Genomic DNA, 17176 nt, shown 5'->3' with positions numbered 1-17176 from the left:
CGGCCTCACGTTGCAGAAATGTGTCAAGCGGTTCGGAATGGATGACGGTTTATCTAAGTGACTGGGACATAATTCAAATAAAATACTTATAATACGGACCGGCGATCAATTTGATATAATTATAATGTTCGGATATTGAAGCTGAAACTCACGTGGAGCCAAAAAGGTAAATATTCCATCAGAAGACAGAAGATTTGAGGTGTCGTTAGCGAGTTGGCTGTGTTAGCTAACTTAACCACCTCGCCCACGGCTCCAACCAGAGAGAACAGTGGATGTAAACAAAAATTGAACTGCTCAGTAGTTGTATTGCTAATATGTTAGCTAAATAACATGTCTGCCATAAGTCAGGGGGTTTCAGTTTAATTGCGAGTGGCGCTTAGCTTGTTAGTAACATACTGCAGCTAATGTTGCTCTGAGACGCTTGCATTGTGTGGATAACAAGTGCAGTTATCACATTAGCTCATAAGTTACACTAGCCAGCTGATATTAGCTCACGTAAACTTACACAGTAATAACTGAAACGTTAGCTTGCAGCCACTTCTGGCCTTACAGTCTTGCGAGTGCCAGACTAATGTTCACATTTTGTATTCATATTGTGTGTCACAAAATGTTATTTGTTGTTGGCCCCATGTGTGGCAATATACACAAGAATGTAATTTTAATAATGTCATAATGGCGGATGTGCTTAAGTTTTTGGTAGTAGTAGCTGTCTCTCCTTAAAGCCTTACAGTACAGTGGTTACTGAGGTTATTGAGGTTACTGGGTTCGTGTGTGTGTGTGTCGGGGGGATGTAGGGAAGTAGTGAGTGTCAAGTTTGTTTTGAGTGGGAACGGGCTGTTGTTGAAGTCTGAAAAGATTTTCTTTTTCCACTGAATGAAAGCATCTAAAACAGGTATCAATGTTAACATCCTCATCCTCTTTCATATCGGTTGTAATTGTATATTTTTAATTAGCCTAGTTGTAGTAATAATCACGTAATGACGTTTTATGTATATATATATTTACAAGCTCACTATACTACTTAGGGATGTATGTACCTCAAACCCATACATCTTTAACTTAAAGTATTTTAAGGTGTACCTTAAAACCATGTTTACATGTTGCCAGTTTGTGAATGTTATTATATAATATTGTGATTTCACGTTGTTGCATCCATCTACAATTAAAATTGACAGCATCAATGAGGACATATTAAGCTATCCAGCAAACCTTTTAACATTAAGAATTTGCAGACAGACAGAGGTCATTCTGGAGACGCAATTCAGTTGACTTGAGCACAGACATTGCATGGCTCATAGCTGTTCTTTGACTCCATGCACAGTGGGCCTACTCAGTCTATTTGTCTTTCACCGCTTATGTATATTGTGTGGAAAAACAGGCTTTCTAAAGGTTATTGCCCCCCTCAGAAGTCCAATTGATATGACCATATCATATTATTATCTCAAATTCTGAGCAAGCTGTAAATAAAAACTAATAATTAGTTATTAAAGTTTTTGTTGTTAAGTATATGAAGGGTTTGGTCTCATGAAAGTTATACGTAACAGTGGAACACAGATCATTGCTTTGAAACACAGTTTGCTTATTTTATCTGTAGTGTTGTTTGCCACGCTGTGATCACATCAATATTGGAAAATATTCTCACTAATTTGTTTTTGGCCATATTACCCAGCCCTAAAGCCTAGTAAAGCTAAGTTGTTCAGTAATTTTATTTTTGTTTTGTCCATATAAATCGTATCTATATATACATACAGTATGCAATTCAGCAGTTTACTTCTGTGCAAATTTTGTGTTTCTCAACTTTTCATAATTATAAATATGGGACAGTTTTCAGGGTTCAACGTTAAGGTTTTTTTTTTTCAATTGCCCGGTCAGACAAATGGGTCAGAAATCTACTTGCCCGAAGTCATTTTTTACTTGGCCATATACGAATTGTTTTATTTATTTGTGGTTATCAAATAACAACAAAAACTAAAGTTAATTGTCATGTTTAATCTTTATAAATAAAGTAAATGAATTAGAACAAGGACACAGTGTGTCATAGATGCAAAGCAACAAACATTATTGCATATCGAAAATGGTATGACAGTCCCCCCGTCCTTCTCCTCATAGATGGACTCCTTAACTGTGAGTGAGTGATAAATTATCTAAATAAACTTTGTCTTATCCGCCGCCATTTTCTCGTGAGTAGGGATGGGTATGGTTAGGATTTTATTGATACTACTATCGCTTATCGATACTCTTATCGGTTCTTTTTCATTACTAAATAATTGCTTTTTAAAAAATGTATTATTTAAAAAAGAATAAATTCAGAATAGGATTAGAATTGAATATCTTAAATATAACTAAATGTTGTTTCTAGAGCAGCTACAGTGTTTAGAACAGCAAAGTCACTATATAAACTCAATAATATCTCACTGGAAATTTATCTAAAATGTCAGTAAAATAAATCATATTCCTGACATCAAAATACTGAGTGATGTCAGTGTTCTTCATGCTTTCTAAACTTCAGTCAGTATCAGTCCCTCCTCCTGTCCTCTGTCCTCCTCCCTCTGCTGCTGCTGTGATTCACTGCAGGTAAATTACTGCTGGTAGGGAAAGGAGGGGCTGGTTTGTCTCAGCCAGCAGTAAGTTTACAATAATGTGCCAAATTTTAAGATTTGTGGCAAACTAAGCAAAACAGTTAGACTACATACAGAAAGCTTCGTTTTAGATTGTTTGTAACAATTCGCTATTAGCTGAGCTAGCTATTCTTGTGATAATCCTCGTATTAAATGACCGGCCCATTAATTTGGGAGTGGTAGTATGTTCTAATCAACATCAATTCAGCAAACCTTTTGTTTACATTTGGATCACAATGTGCTTTGAACAAGAAAAGTGAGGGAGAAAAGTACAGATTACTAACCTAGCTCAGCACCTTGACCTTAGTGTGGCCTTCTATGGAGGACTGGAACTGCCAAAATGAAAAATAAATAAATAAATGACTCAATAAATAAATTAATAGGTCATTAAACACACTAAAATAATTTTAAAATAAATGTTGGCATTAAATAATTTATAAAATGTGACACAAATTTATATTTCTGTTTTTCTGTTTTTAATTTGCTTCTGTATTTATTTACATTTATATTAATTCCCCTATTAATTTACTTTCCCATTTAAACTTCCGTTTAATTTATTAATTTGTTCATGTATTCATTTATTTATTAATTTATTTATTCTTTTTTAAAATGTATTTATGTATGTATTATTTTCCCTTTGCTTTTTTTCCACATTTATTTCCCCAAACTTATTTATTTCTGTCTTTTCTTTTTTAATTTCTTTATGCATTTCTGCTTCATTATGCAAATGAGGGGGACTGTGCGTTATGAGGTTAACTTTTCACCTATTGGTTGATCGACGTCAGAGTGTATAGATCGACTATACATACTTTGCTGCCACAACGGTGGCTTCTGTCCACTGAGGGACAGTCGGCCCACAACTATTATACCGAGGAGATTTACAGCTGGCGCCGACCAGGACTCTGATCTGGATTATATTTAATGGAGAAAATATTTTCTGGTTTTCCCTCTGATGTCCTCCGGCTGCTCTGCCTCAACTCTCGGTGATATACGGAGATTACTGATGAATAGATAGCTTCATTTGCTGCTAACTGTAACGTTAGCTGCCCTCAGCTAGTTAGCCCTACAGCTGCGGTCCGATTCATCAGAGGGAAGACCAGAAAATATTTCTTCCATAAAATATGATCCAGTTTCATCAAAATCAGTGAATAAAGTTATAAAAGTTGTGTGCTTTTGTACAGTAATCAGTTAGGCCGGTCCTCAGAAACACTCCGCTCCGGTGGCGTAACAAATAAATAAATACAGAAGCAAATTAAAACAGAAATATCAATTTGTGTCACATTTGATAAATTATTGAATGCCTACATTGATATCAATATTATTTTTGGTGCATTTAATGGCATATTAATTTATTTATTGAGTCATCTATCTATATCTATTTATTTATTTAATTATTTTTGATTTTGGCAGTTCCGGTCCTCCATACTTATCAGTTGTGTTTGTGTGCTGTAAAATGAAGGCAAGGCCAGAGCATTTTACCTACACCACAATAATCATGAGTTTGCATCATACACACAGTGCAGATTTAATAGGAGGATATTTTATACACTCTGAATTGAGCAAGCTGGTTATGTAATCCTGCAGTGACGACCTGTTGAACGACGCAGGATATTATAACTGGCTCCTGTTTGTACCTCTCAGTGTGTCTGTCTCTATCGTTGTGCCTCACTCATCTTGTCTCACCACTATGTGTACGTGGTGGTAGCTGCAGTTTGCATTTTTTTTTGTTTCTAACTGATATTATAATGGCAGTTGATTGGAGAAGGCAAATACTTTACCTCTGTTTTCTTTTGTAATGTCTGAAAAATTCATCATAAAAACAACTATCTTGAAATATAAATACTGTGTCTGAATTTAAACCCATTTAGGATGGGTTAAACATTAAATAAGATGTCTACAGGGGATTTGAGCTGCGTTTGACTTGGAGGAAAGGCGAGGAAAATTTCTCTGTGGGCATCAGCTATTATGTTACTTATTATCACATTATGATTGTGTTATTGGTGTTATGTAAAGACTGGCCTTTGGCACAGTTGTACCTGGTGTTGGCAGTATTGATGGATGAAATGTGCCCATATGTGTAAATCATAGATGATGGGAATGAGTCAGAAAGCAGTGAGTCAGTTTGATGGTCAGACAGTTCAGTAGTATTAGATAACAAGGCAGATTGTGTTTGTTCACATCTGAGAAATGAAAAACATTGTCTTATTACACAGAACATTTTAATTGTTTATATTTTTTTCTGGCAATAATGTGCCTAGTGTCACAAGAAGACAGCAACAAGTTTGATATGTTTTTATGTGTTTTTAAATCTAAAAATTGAGTATATTCAAAACATTCAGTATACAAAATAAGAAACAATTGATTCTTGCGTGTGCTGTTGATGTACACCACTGGCCCACAATGCAGTGCACAAAGGAAATTGAGGAGTTACTGAAAGCTGCAAAATAAAACATTGTGAATGGTGGTAAGACATTTTGTTGTCTCTGTGAAGATTGTGATTGATGCCTGAAAACGCAGTATTGTATCCTTTTCTTTAAAATGGTTAATACTAACTGTAAAAACAGTATGCTATAAAATTAATATTTAGTACATACTGTATATAGTTAGTATTTAGTATGAAATTGCGACTGAGCACATTTATGTCTATTCATGGCATAAAACATAGCAAAACCTACTAGCAGAGCAAATTTAGATGTATACAGCCATTGGTTCAAAATAGAAATGGAGTCATGTTAAAGTTAAGCAAGCTGCCGCCTTATCCAGACAACTTCGAGTCTTAACAAGAATACACAGCTAAGAAATGATCCAAGAAATTAGCTGGTTGGTCACCACCAGCTACTACTTCTTCCATGTTGTGAATTCAACCCTGCAAACTTTGTTCTGATACGGTTTCTTATCAACTCCCTTTATTTCCTTTTATCTTACAGTGCTCAAGGCAGATCCTTACATGCAACATTCAGCACTGATTGAATGAACACTAATTTATTGTCACCACATGGAACCCATTCCCTTTGTTGAACATATGAAGACCCATGCTTACCACTGTATTTGGACAAATTACTATTGATGTGTGACCAAAGCGCGGAGATGCCTGGAGGTGACAGCGGTCCAGATGGGGAGGAGCTTGCGTTACCGTCAGCCACAGGAGAAGGTGGAGGGAAGGAGAGGGTGTCGTCAGGGCAACAGGACGGAGGGGCACAGTCAGAGCTCCTCAGGGGGGAGGAGAGCGGAGCTTCAGGTGGAGAAGTGGGGCAGGAAGATGAGGAGATGACTAGCGGATCACATGACCTCTCTGTATCGGCCAATCACAGCCCTGGTAGCGCCACAGGATCCACCTCAGCTTCAACCAAGAGGTACGTGCCTGATTGCGTGTGCCCTGACTTCTTTGTGTATATTCACATCATACCACAGTGACCTCAGTTGCTGCCACGTCTCTTCATTCATCCCAAAACAAGTTTTAAAATGCACCACAGCATACCATAATTGTGGCTTTGCATCTGTAAATATCAACTTGCAGTGTTTTGAAACTTGCTTAAGATCATTCCTGTGAACATTTTGACACCTTTTGCTAACAGTTTATTACAACTTGGGTTTTATTTTTGCAGCTCTGGCCTTTGGTTCTATCCATTATAACATTGTACTCACCAGTTATAGCTGAGAACTCAGGATGCTACTTCTTCACTGAAAATCAGTCCAATGGAGCAAGATACACGATTCAAGATGATCATACTGCTTGTCAACAAGTTGACAGTTTAGCCAGATTACTGTAGTTGGCATATTTTTTGGAGGCAAAACTGAGTCAGCACACCCGCAATGTTGCTAATTTCACAGGAAAACCATGAGTGCACATGGCTACGTCAAGTAGGGATGGTCAAAGCTGAACCAGAAAGTTTGTTTGTAAACTGTGATTTTGAAATACTACTTTTAGTTTATAAAGCACTAAATGGTTTAGGGCCAAAATACATTTCAGATCTGCTGCTCCATTATGACCTGTCCAGACCTCTCAGATCGTCTGGGACAGGGCTGCTTACTGTCCCCCGAGTCAAAACTGAAAACGGAGAAGCAGTATTTTTATGCACCACATATCTGGAACAAACTCCCAGAAAACTTGAGATTTGTTCTTTTGAAGTAGAGTTCAAAATCTGTCTATTTGCCACTGCATTAACTAGTTAAACCCTCTGAATGTTTGTGTAGCAGCGAGAATATAGGTGGTGGCAAAGGGCAGGCCCACAGAGAAGTGATGATCACAGTGGCTGAGATGAAGAAGAGGATTCCATCAGACAAACGCAGTCGCAGCAAAGCCAGTACTGTGGAGGCCTTACATTATGCACTCAACTGTGTCAAACAAGTGCAAGGTAACCTGGATAAACGGACAACTGGAAACCTCTGTTGCACTTAGTTTTGTTTTTTCTTTGAAATCAGAGTAGTGTCACCTCTTTTTCTCCAATAAGCTTGATATCATTTGGTCTTGTTTCAAAGCAGCATGTGTGTTTGTGTTCCTCTGAAGCCAATAGTGAATACTACAAAATGCTGATGCAAAATGGCCAGGATGAGAGGAGAGATGCCACTGTTTGCACCCTGGAAGAGTTGGAGAGAGTCACTTCTGAACACACCCTTAAAAACACGGTATATACACACACACACACTTACACGCAGTTACTCACAGTAATTGATGCTATTGTCACTCTCTTGCCCTAATTGCTTCATACACTCATCATTGAACACTCATATTCGAGAGTCAATGTATTACCTATAGTGACAGCTGTGAACAGTCTTAAAGAAGCAAACACACTTTCATACATATGTGCACATGTTTATTTTTGCCTCACACCTGGGCGTGTGTGTGAGTGTATGTGTGTTTACTGCTTTTGTGTGTGTGTCTGTGACTTGGCTTGCTTGTGTGCGTGTGTCTTTCTACATGTGCATGCATACGTCTCTGTGTGTAGGACTCCTTCATAGTGGTTTTCTCCCTGTCGAGCGGCCGCGTGCTGTACGCGTCGGAGCAGGCTCACAGCATCATGTGCTGCAAGAGGAAGTTCCTGGAGTCGGCCAAGTTTGTGGAGCTGCTCTTTCACCAAGATGTTAATGTCTTCTACTTGCACACGGCTCAGCCGCATCTGCCACCCTGGAGCAACTCGCACACAGGTGTGTTTGGACCACATTTATTATATTTTGAATAGATTTAATTTTTCATTGAGATTTCAGTTATAGTTTTAGTGCATTGTTTCCCTAGACATGGTATTCTTACAGGGGGAAAAAATGCTAGATTGATTTTTTTTTTCTTCATTAACACAAATAAAAAAGATTAAGATTCAGCAGCAATAAGAAAATGTTGTCAATCCTGATGGCAACTGTGACTTCCTCTGAAATTTTTACAAGCTCAAAGAGACACTAACCAACATTTTTTTTTTTACCGTGAACATGAATAAGAAACACAATACAAAACAAATACAAGTAAATGTACTCTAAAAAACCTTTTGCTTTTTGTTTTACTCTGCACTTGTTCTAATGTTATTTTTGTCAGTTTTACAAGTAAACAAAAGTTATGTATGCTTGAGATTTTTTAGGTTATATTTAAATTTACTGTATATGTGACTTCACAACAGTGTTTGTATTAAATATTGTCTTAATTTGAGTTTGTACATAATTGTGAGTCATTGCAGATAACTGAATTAAAAGAACTGGCGGATAACTTTTCTCTGTTCTTTGTCTCTGCAGCGGGGGTTCTGTTTGACTGTGCCCAGGTCAAGTCTTTCTTCTGCAGAATCAGGTCAGTATACTTACTGTATCTTCATTCTGTTAAGGATCTTTCGTATACTAGGCTTCCCATAAATCTGTTATGTCACAATGGTAGAATCTCTTTTTTTAATCTTTACCGATAGATTAAGTAAAGCACAGTTGAAAGTTGCTTTTTAAAGCTCCTCATACAGCCTGCCGACCCCATGTGAGCCATACAGCTAAAGATAGAACAATTTAGCATATACGGTTGTAACAGAAAGATTACTTTGTAGTAGAAACATGTAGGCATGTCTGCATTTGTTAAAACATAATTTTAATTAATTAAAATGACTTACGTTTACTTCATACATCACAGTGGAAATTAAAATGTCTATTTATGTTTTAGGGGTGGGAAGGACCGAGAGGGTGAGATGCGTTACAACCCGTTTCGGATAACACCCTACCTGCTGAAGGTACAGGGGAAAAGAAGCAGTGGGGAAGAGGAGGAACCGTGCTGCCTGGCGCTGGCTGAACGCATCATCTCTGGATATGAGGGTACAATTATTAGCACCACGAACTGTGCACAACTCAAACAGCTTTGCTCAATGAATAGTCAACAACAAGTAGTTTATTTACTTACTTTTTTTGCTTGTGTTTGGACACACAACTTTTGCTACATCCTAATAAAATATATCTGTCCAACTTACCTTCTTATCCATGCCCACCCCAGAGATGTTTCTGAGAAAGTCATGAACAAATAAATATTACTTGATTCACTACCTCTGCTTACCTTTGCTATTCAGTCATCAGTATACAGAGGCATTCATGTACTTGAACATGTAAGAAAGCTCCCTGACATATCCCTGACATTGATATTATTCGCTCATGCAGCACCTCGGATCCCCTTGGACAAGCGCATCTTCACCACCACACACTCTACTGGATGTGTGTTCCTGGAAGTGGATGACAGGTCAATACACACACACAACCATGTGCACAGTCAGAGTTTACATTAAGCTTATAAAATAGCAGTGTGTTGATGAAGCTAATTTGATGGTAACTATTCACAGAGCTGTGCCGTTGCTAGGATACCTTCCTCAGGATCTGATTGGCACATCGTTGCTGACTTGCATTCATCCAGACGACCGCCCCCTCATGCTGTCTATGCACCGGAAAGGTAAGTGCTTGAGGAGGGTAGAGTTTTTTTATTAGGAAGTTTAAAATTAGAGTATTAGTATATTGAGATGAGAAAAAAATATTTAGTAGGCTAAATTAACCAATATAACACAAATAGTGCTCCTGCTTGGGCTCCACCCAGTGTTGTTTATAGTGACTGATACCTTGCTCATATAGTCTACTACATTTTCACCCCTCTCTTTTTTTTTTTCCACTCAACCTCTTCATGCCATGTGTAGTGTTGAAGTATGCGGGCCAGTCTCCGTTTGAGCATTCTCCTGTGCGTCTGCGCTGTCAGAATGGAGACCACATCACCTTGGACACCAGTTGGTCCAGCTTCATCAACCCTTGGAGCCGCAAGGTGGCCTTCATCATTGGACGGCATAAAGTCAGGACGTAAGTAGCAACAGCACAAACTTAGAACCACACAAAGACAAAAAACAATTAAAAAGTGGGTAACACTTTATATTAGGGTACAAATATTCACCATTAACTAGTTGCTTATTGGCATGCATATTAGTAGCATGTATTAGTATCAGCTCTGTATTAGTCATTATAAAGCACGTATACTACTACGTATACTCATTCTCCCTTAATAACACTAGAAAGACTTACATTAGACTTACTTGGACAGGATTAACACTTGTAGGTTTGTGTTTTGTTACATAATAATAGACCATATTGTGTTATTAAGGGAGAATGACTATTCTTGTGGTACTTCCACCTTATAAGGCCCATACTGAGCAAAGCATATTAAGGTCATAATTCATGTACAACAACTTCCTTACTTACTGTCAATAAGCAGTAACTAGGTGGTTATTGAGGGAAAATTCTTAGTTAATGGCCTAGTAGTTGTAGAATATGCTCATGCAGAATAAGGCATTAATATGTGCTTCGTAATGACTAATACAGAGCCAACATGCTATTAATATGCATGCTAATAAGCAACTAGTTAATGGTGAATATGTGTACCCTAAAATAAAGTGTTACCAAAAAGTGTTATATTCACAAATAAAGTCTCAATGCTTTTTTTGTGCTCAGGTGAAGGGTTTGGCATTTGCCTAGTCTGTCCTGTAATCCACCTGTTTTATGTGTTTTAAGTGCTGTAGCTGTGCTGTTGTGGCTAAGAGACTTATTAAATAAAATGACATCATAATACAGATGATATCACTGTGCTGTCCTCTTTTGTCACCAGGAGTCCACTGAATGAGGATGTGTTTGCTGCTCCGACGAAGGAGGATTTCCCAGCCACCCATGAGGAAATCAAAGATCTGCAAGCAAAGATCTATAAGCTTTTCCTGCAGGTCATTATTTCAGTGCTGAAAAAAGAAATCATTAAAATATTTATCACCATTTATCAATAGAAAGGATCAAATGTTTGCAGGTTAAAGCTTCATAAATACTAAAATTAACCTGTTTCTGTTTCATATCAATACGCAATGAATCCTTTCAAGTCCTATAACTTGTAAATCCTAACAAGTTGTAGTGCTAGACCACATACATGTCCGTAGGTGTACACCCTTACTAACACAAACACACACACACACACACTGTACAAACAGAATCACTTTGAATTTCATTAGCATGAGATGCATTTTGCACAAATGGAACGAGTACAAGTTGCCCCTCTTTATTGCACATACACACAGATCTCTTACTTTGTCTTTTGTTTTTCTTTCTGTTTGTGTGTCAGCATTTCTCCTGTACCCTCACCTCTATATGTCTCTTCTCCACAGCCGGTCCATAACAATGGTTCCAGCGGTTACGGCAGTTTGGGAAGTAACGGCTCTCATGAGCACTACATCAGCGTAGCCTCTTCAAGTGACAGCAATGGTAACTTGTGGGAGGACTCACACCGGGAACCGGTGAGACATCACAGTGACATCACAGGTCAGGAAGCCAGTGGTAACCCTGCTGGGTTAATCATGCTGATACTTTGTGTTGTTTCAGATGACTTTGCAGCAGATCTGTGCTGATGTGAATAGCGTCAAGAGTTGGGGCCAGCAGGCTTACCTGGGTTCCAGCCACAAAATTGCTCTACTTGGCAAACCTGACACAGGTAATGCAGACCCAGACATATTAAGTACAAATACAAAACATAAAAAAATACTGTATTAAAATGTGCAAATATTTTAATATTGGCTAAAATGACCCTTTATTCCCCCAGCACGTCTGCCCCCTGCAGCCTCTAACCCTGAGGTCAGAGATCACGAAGAAGGCAGGAAGCAAACACACATTCCCTCCTATCAGCAGATCAACTGTGTGGACAACATCATCAGGTTGGTGGTGGTAGCATCATTATGGCACTCTTAGATTATTTCAGTTTACTACATGCTAAAGCACCTAATTCCTGTCAAACTATTAATTGTGTGTGTTTGTGTGGCTTTGTGTATGCCTGTGTTTGTGTGTTCCAGATATTTGGAGAGCTGTACAGGTCCAGCCCTCAAGCGGAAGAGTGACTCTCATTCCTTGGCCACCTCTTCTTCCTCATCCTCTACCTCAGAAGAAGACAAGCCTGCTGGAGACACAGCTCAGGCCAGCTCAGATGGTATAAACACACCACATACACCACACAATTTATTACACAGTTATCATTTGGGTAGTATTTTGTAATATTCCTTGGAATCTTCCTCGTTTCTCCTCACTTTCCAGTGGTGTTAGACAGTGGGGTGTCAGTGGCCCCTACAGCAGCAGCAGTTGTTGGAGCGCCTCTGACAGACATCACAATGTCCACTAAGGCCATGAGTGTAGTCTCTGTCACCAGCCAGTGTTCGTACAGCAGCACCATCGTCCATGTACCACAGCCTGAATCAGGTACATAAACATACACTTAAATCTGTTCTGTAGATCTTACATTTTAATAAACTGCATATGGGAGTTAAAGTTTTATTTAGAAAAGCTTTGGATCACTCTCTTTTAAGATTTTTTAGGGAGGAAAGGCCTGTAAACTGTCTATTGAACATGTTTTTTTCCTCAATGTGCTCCCACAGAGGCCACAGCACTTGAGGATGCCCCTATAGGCAGTGAGCCTGCTGATGCTGCCCCGACCCCCGTCCGTCCCGCCCCGAGCCCCGCTACAGAAGAACGAAGGTTTATAGGTCTTACCAAGGAGGTGCTGTCAGCTCACACCCAGAAGGAAGAGCAAGAGTATGTGGATCGATTCCGCCATCGCATTCTCCAGAGCCCCTACAGCTCCTATCTGCAGCTGGACAACAGCTCTATGGCTCACTCCCACCACCCAGGTATGTATTTACTTGTAACAACATGTGTGGATTTAGTGACGGCTGAATATAATTTTTAAAGGGATACTTCGGCACCTTCGATCAACCTTATACTGCAGCCTGTGTCCCTCTCACCACAGGCGACTACCTACGTCCATTGAGTGCTGGTGGGTGGAACCGCTCTCGGAGAGGAAGGCCCAGACACAAGCGTCCCAAACCCCAGGGTTCCTCAGACAGCTACGCTTCCCCACCTGGCCCTCCTCGCCGAGTCCCCAACTCCTCCTGGCCCTCGTCAGAGTCCTCCCAGCCCCAGATGGGGGCACCCTACACCCAAACATCCCCACTCCAGACGCCATTCTTCCACATGATGGCAACCCAGCCTGGCCTGGAGCAACCACCCAGACCACAACAGCTGCCTGGAACGACCCCAGTGGTGCAGCCTCCTGACCAAACCCAGTTCAGCTACAACTTCAACATCATGCAGTCTGCTCAGAGCCTGCCTGGCATGCAACTAGTCCAGATGGAACCCTTTCAGAATCTGCAGACAATCCAAAACTTTCACAACCTGCAGCCCATGGCTCCAGCCCAGAGCATCAACCCTTACATGGCTCCTGTCATGGCTGTCATCCTGCCCAACTACCCAACTTTCACTGCAGGCTACCCGTCCATTTACCCGCCGTCTGCTCCTTCCATGCTGCCCCAGGTACCCATCAACATGACAGGCTTTGCCCCTGTCAGTGCACCCTTCCCTCAGCCCCAGTTTCAAGCTCAGCCTGGCCCCCGCATTCAGACCCCCCTGGGCCCTCTGCTCTGCTCACCCAGAGCCAGCTCCTCTGTTGGGGAAGAGGAGGAGGAAGCTGGGCCTCGGGCTTTATTCTCCAGCTCTCGCTCGAGTTCTCCACTGCAGCTGAACTTGCTGCAGGAGGAGCTGCCAAAGCCGAGTGAAGGACAGAGCAGCACCGGGCACAACCATGCTGAGAGCCTCCACGAACAACATGCCAACCAGGTGAGTCTGCTGTTTCCTGTCAACCTTCAACATGCCAAAACTTTTACTTTCTTACATCTCTTCCCTCTTCAAGTTTTAAACAAGCCAACTTCTATCATTTTCTCAGTAGATGTATTGTCATACATACCCAGTTTATGTTGATATACAGTACATAGCTCTCCAGTTGTATTCACTGTATAAGTACTTGGTTTAGTTCTGACTGTGAAACCTTTGCCCTAATCAGAGCGATAACCCCAGTGAGTCTGGGAACCATGATGCCCAGTCTACATCCAGTGAGCTGCTTGACCTGCTGCTGCAGGAGGATGCCAGGTCAGGGACCGGCTCCAATGCTTCAGGGTCTGGGTCAGGGGAGTCTGGAGGCTCACTGGGATCTGGATCTGGATCTGGCTCCAATGGAACCTCCACCTCACTCACTGGTAAGAGGGGAAAAAAACACACATATACAATACACACATAAACAAACACTGTCCCCACACTTAGCAATGGTGGTGAAACACATTTATGGTTGAAATAATCTACATATAATTGTCTTTTCACACATTCTGTGTTTATAGCCCGTGAATAATATTTCTGATATCCCAAATACACTCTGCCTCCAAATTTTACGGCACATTGCAAATGAGTAAAACAATCAAAATAAACAATGCCGTTGAGGACAATGCAAGACAGAGAAGCAACAGTTTCACTCAATAGTAGGGTGAAGTGACTGATGTAGAGCTCCCCCTGGCTTACAGGCAGCAGCAACAGCAGCAAATACTTTGCCAGCAATGATTCATCAGACACATCACGCAAAGCCCGTAAGAGCCAGGAGGCACCGGCAGAGCACCAACACAGCTTCGACACTCAGGTGGAGAACTCACTGTGGAGCATGATCCAGCACACGCCTGAGCACGTCATGATATCGTACCAGATCCACACCAGGTACACACACAACACCACTCTCACCGTTTCCATTCATTCATGAACAAATATGAAGTGTCAGTCCTGTCAAAAACCTTTGTCAGCATTTGCTTTGGCATCACACACTGAAGTGTGGCCATAAAAGCAACATGCTTCCAAATTTCATCAATATTTTCCTTTTCTTTCCTGTGTAGTTAAGTGATTTGCATTGGAAATCACCATTGTTTGGGGGAAATATATAAACTGTAAAATATACTTTAAAAGCAATACTCAAATTATATAATATTTAGATTAGAATGATTATAAGATGACCTTGTTTTTTGCAAGATATTTTTGAATAAATACTTTTTGGTGGCTTCAAAAGCTGAATAACAGCTCTGATAAAATGCTTTCATTTAGTATGTTTTTCAGTCTCCTGTCAAGCCCTTTGAAGCTCTTAAAGTCAAAACCTCTTGAACTCTTTGAAGCAGCTGGTTTTGGGACTGCGGAAAGATTCTATCTTTTCTTATTATCTTTAGAAGACTTGTCATTTTAAGCCTATATGGGCTTGCCATTAATGACATTCTGTGACACCGTATGGCTGCTTGACAGTTGTTTGATGACTCTGCCTCTTAGATTCCCTTGAACTTAACATTGGCGTCCAAGCTACATCTCAAACCTGGTTTTAACATGGCAAACTGTTGAGACACTTTTTTTTCTGGACCATCACTGTGTGTCTTCATTTGTCATTCCTGGCACCGGAGTTGTCTTCTTGTGAGGGTAGCTGCTTAGGTTTTACAGGTGCCCTCTGCTGATTTGATTGTGTAATGACATTGGCTGATCCTTGAATGTCAGGCAATCACCCATCATGTAATCGTCTCTCCTTGCCTCTCCTCCAGAGACCAGAATGAGGTTTTGGCAGAAGACAGGGAGAAGCTTCGGGTGCTTCAGCCCCTCCAGCCCTGGTTCAGCCAGGAGCAGAGAGAGGAGCTGGCTGAGGTCCATCCCTGGATCCAACAGCACACTATCCCACAGGAGATAGACACACAGGTGGGGCCAATCGCCAATCACACACACTCAGCACAAACATATTCATCTCTCTGCTCACCTGAGCACATGTTTAATGTATCTTTGTGTCTCACAGGGTTGTGTGAGCTGTAGCTCAGCTGCAGGGGTCACCCACTCCCCTCACCCTCCTGCCCCCGATAGCTCGTCCCCTCTGGAGAACCCTCAGCAGGACTCCATCGGACCTGTGCTGGACACTTGAGAGACCTGGAAGCCAAAACAATGAACCACCCAGCTCACAGTGAACCAGCCCTGCCAGCAACCTTGACAACTCCCCACCATGAATTTCTTCTGACCAATCCGGAGGAGTTGGTCCCTATGCTTTAGTTTGAAGTTTAATGTTTTGTAAAGGTATCAGTGGCTGGACCATGCCCTGAGTAACGGAGGAGGCGAGAGAGACGATCATTTTCTCTTAGTCAGCCTAATGTGACTGCCTTTATCGGACCATAAATATTATACCTCTCTACTTTTTGTGTTTATAGACCACTTTAGGGGTTTTAGTTTGTATTTAGGACTGACCGGATCCTTTGGCACCATGAGCCACTTGACACTCAATATCGGAAGAGGGTCCCATGGTTGTTGCCCCTGAACATGAGCACTGTATACACACACCCGGTCTGTAGGTTGGGTGGGACTGGGTGACAAGACAAAGACGGTGCTGGCCCAGTTTGTGTATCAGAACGTACACCAGACTCTTCTCCAGAGACATGGAGTGCAAGTTGTACAGAATGTGTACCACATCAACTCCTTCAACTGCATAGTAACGTACCATGGTTGACACATGGTAGATTGTTTTTGATGGACGCTAAGACAAAGAAACATTTGCTGCTCTGTGTTTATAATGTGCAGATTCTAATCTTGTAAGTCAATTGTTGTTGGAGTGTATTCTCTTATTCCATAGGTTGGTTTCCTCTTGTCTAAAACATCAGTTTTTATGTTACTCTGACTCACAAACAACAGCAAATGTGTTTCAAATGGAATTTAGTGCTACAACACAAGTCCAAACCTTCCTGTAGCAAGTCCTTTCTCCACCCAGTATTCTGCCTGGTCATCACCCTATAGTACCTGTAGCTTACCTCTAATTGTAAACAGACACAGCGTGGCCCCAAATTTCCTCTGATCCTGGGTTTACTTACTGAATTCATTTCCTCTTAGAGAGAGACAAAGAGGAATTGACTAAGCCATTGTAGTTATGTGAATGTTGTCACACTTTTTCTCGTACTGGATTCAGATTTCAGGTGAGTTTGTGAATGTGTATGTGCGCTGACTGACTGAGAGCTGCTTCCTTCGACACAGTTGTCCATCAGTGCAAGACAGACCAGGGTTTTCTACCATTTTTAGATTGAAAGTATATTACAGTACCATGTATTTTATAGAAAAAGTACACACAACAAACTTCACACAAAGTGTATAAAAAGCCATTTGTCTTGATTTCAGGGACTGTTTGTTAGTGACACAAAGGAATGAATAAATGAACTATGACCGAACGTGAA

At 40.8% G+C, this 17176-nt stretch overlaps 1 protein-coding gene across 3 annotated transcripts; it reads left to right on the top strand.

Moving 5' to 3' along the window:
- per3 (period circadian clock 3) lies at nt 1-17176 on the top strand. 3 transcript variants are annotated; one of them, XM_044179489.1, is made up of 22 exons: nt 1-166; nt 5546-5971; nt 6816-6973; nt 7126-7244; nt 7565-7763; nt 8337-8388; nt 8743-8891; nt 9228-9306; nt 9407-9513; nt 9752-9908; nt 10708-10816; nt 11249-11377; nt 11463-11571; nt 11680-11791; nt 11927-12060; nt 12165-12326; nt 12503-12754; nt 12874-13739; nt 13963-14155; nt 14474-14660; nt 15518-15668; nt 15763-17176. In XM_044179489.1, the coding sequence occupies exons 2-22, from the start codon at nt 5685-5687 to the stop codon at nt 15883-15885; spliced, it is 3834 nt and encodes a 1277-aa protein (XP_044035424.1). In that variant the 5' UTR covers nt 1-166; nt 5546-5684; the 3' UTR covers nt 15886-17176. The 3 variants fall into 3 exon arrangements, with proteins under 3 accessions (XP_044035424.1, XP_044035417.1, XP_044035428.1); XM_044179482.1 differs by having other exon boundaries at nt 6813-6973; XM_044179493.1 differs by lacking the exons at nt 1-166; nt 6816-6973 and having other exon boundaries at nt 5769-5971.

Source organism: Siniperca chuatsi, linkage group LG2 (assembly GCF_020085105.1).
Source record: "Siniperca chuatsi isolate FFG_IHB_CAS linkage group LG2, ASM2008510v1, whole genome shotgun sequence".
NCBI classification, from domain to species: domain Eukaryota; kingdom Metazoa; phylum Chordata; class Actinopteri; order Centrarchiformes; family Sinipercidae; genus Siniperca; species Siniperca chuatsi.
The sequence above is the reverse complement of the archived record's forward strand: the minus strand, read 5'-3'. Positions and strand labels throughout refer to the sequence as shown.

Bases quoted from the DNA above. Each gene is read 5' to 3' on its own strand.
- per3 (XM_044179482.1), top strand. From the start codon at position 5,685: ATGTGTGACCAAAGCGCGGAGATGCCTGGAGGTGACAGCGGTCCAGAT. The intron at 9,307-9,406 runs GTCAATACACAC...AACTATTCACAG, and splicing joins TTCCTGGAAGTGGATGACAG to AGCTGTGCCGTTGCTAGGAT. The intron at 12,755-12,873 runs GTATGTATTTAC...CTCTCACCACAG, and splicing joins GGCTCACTCCCACCACCCAG to GCGACTACCTACGTCCATTG.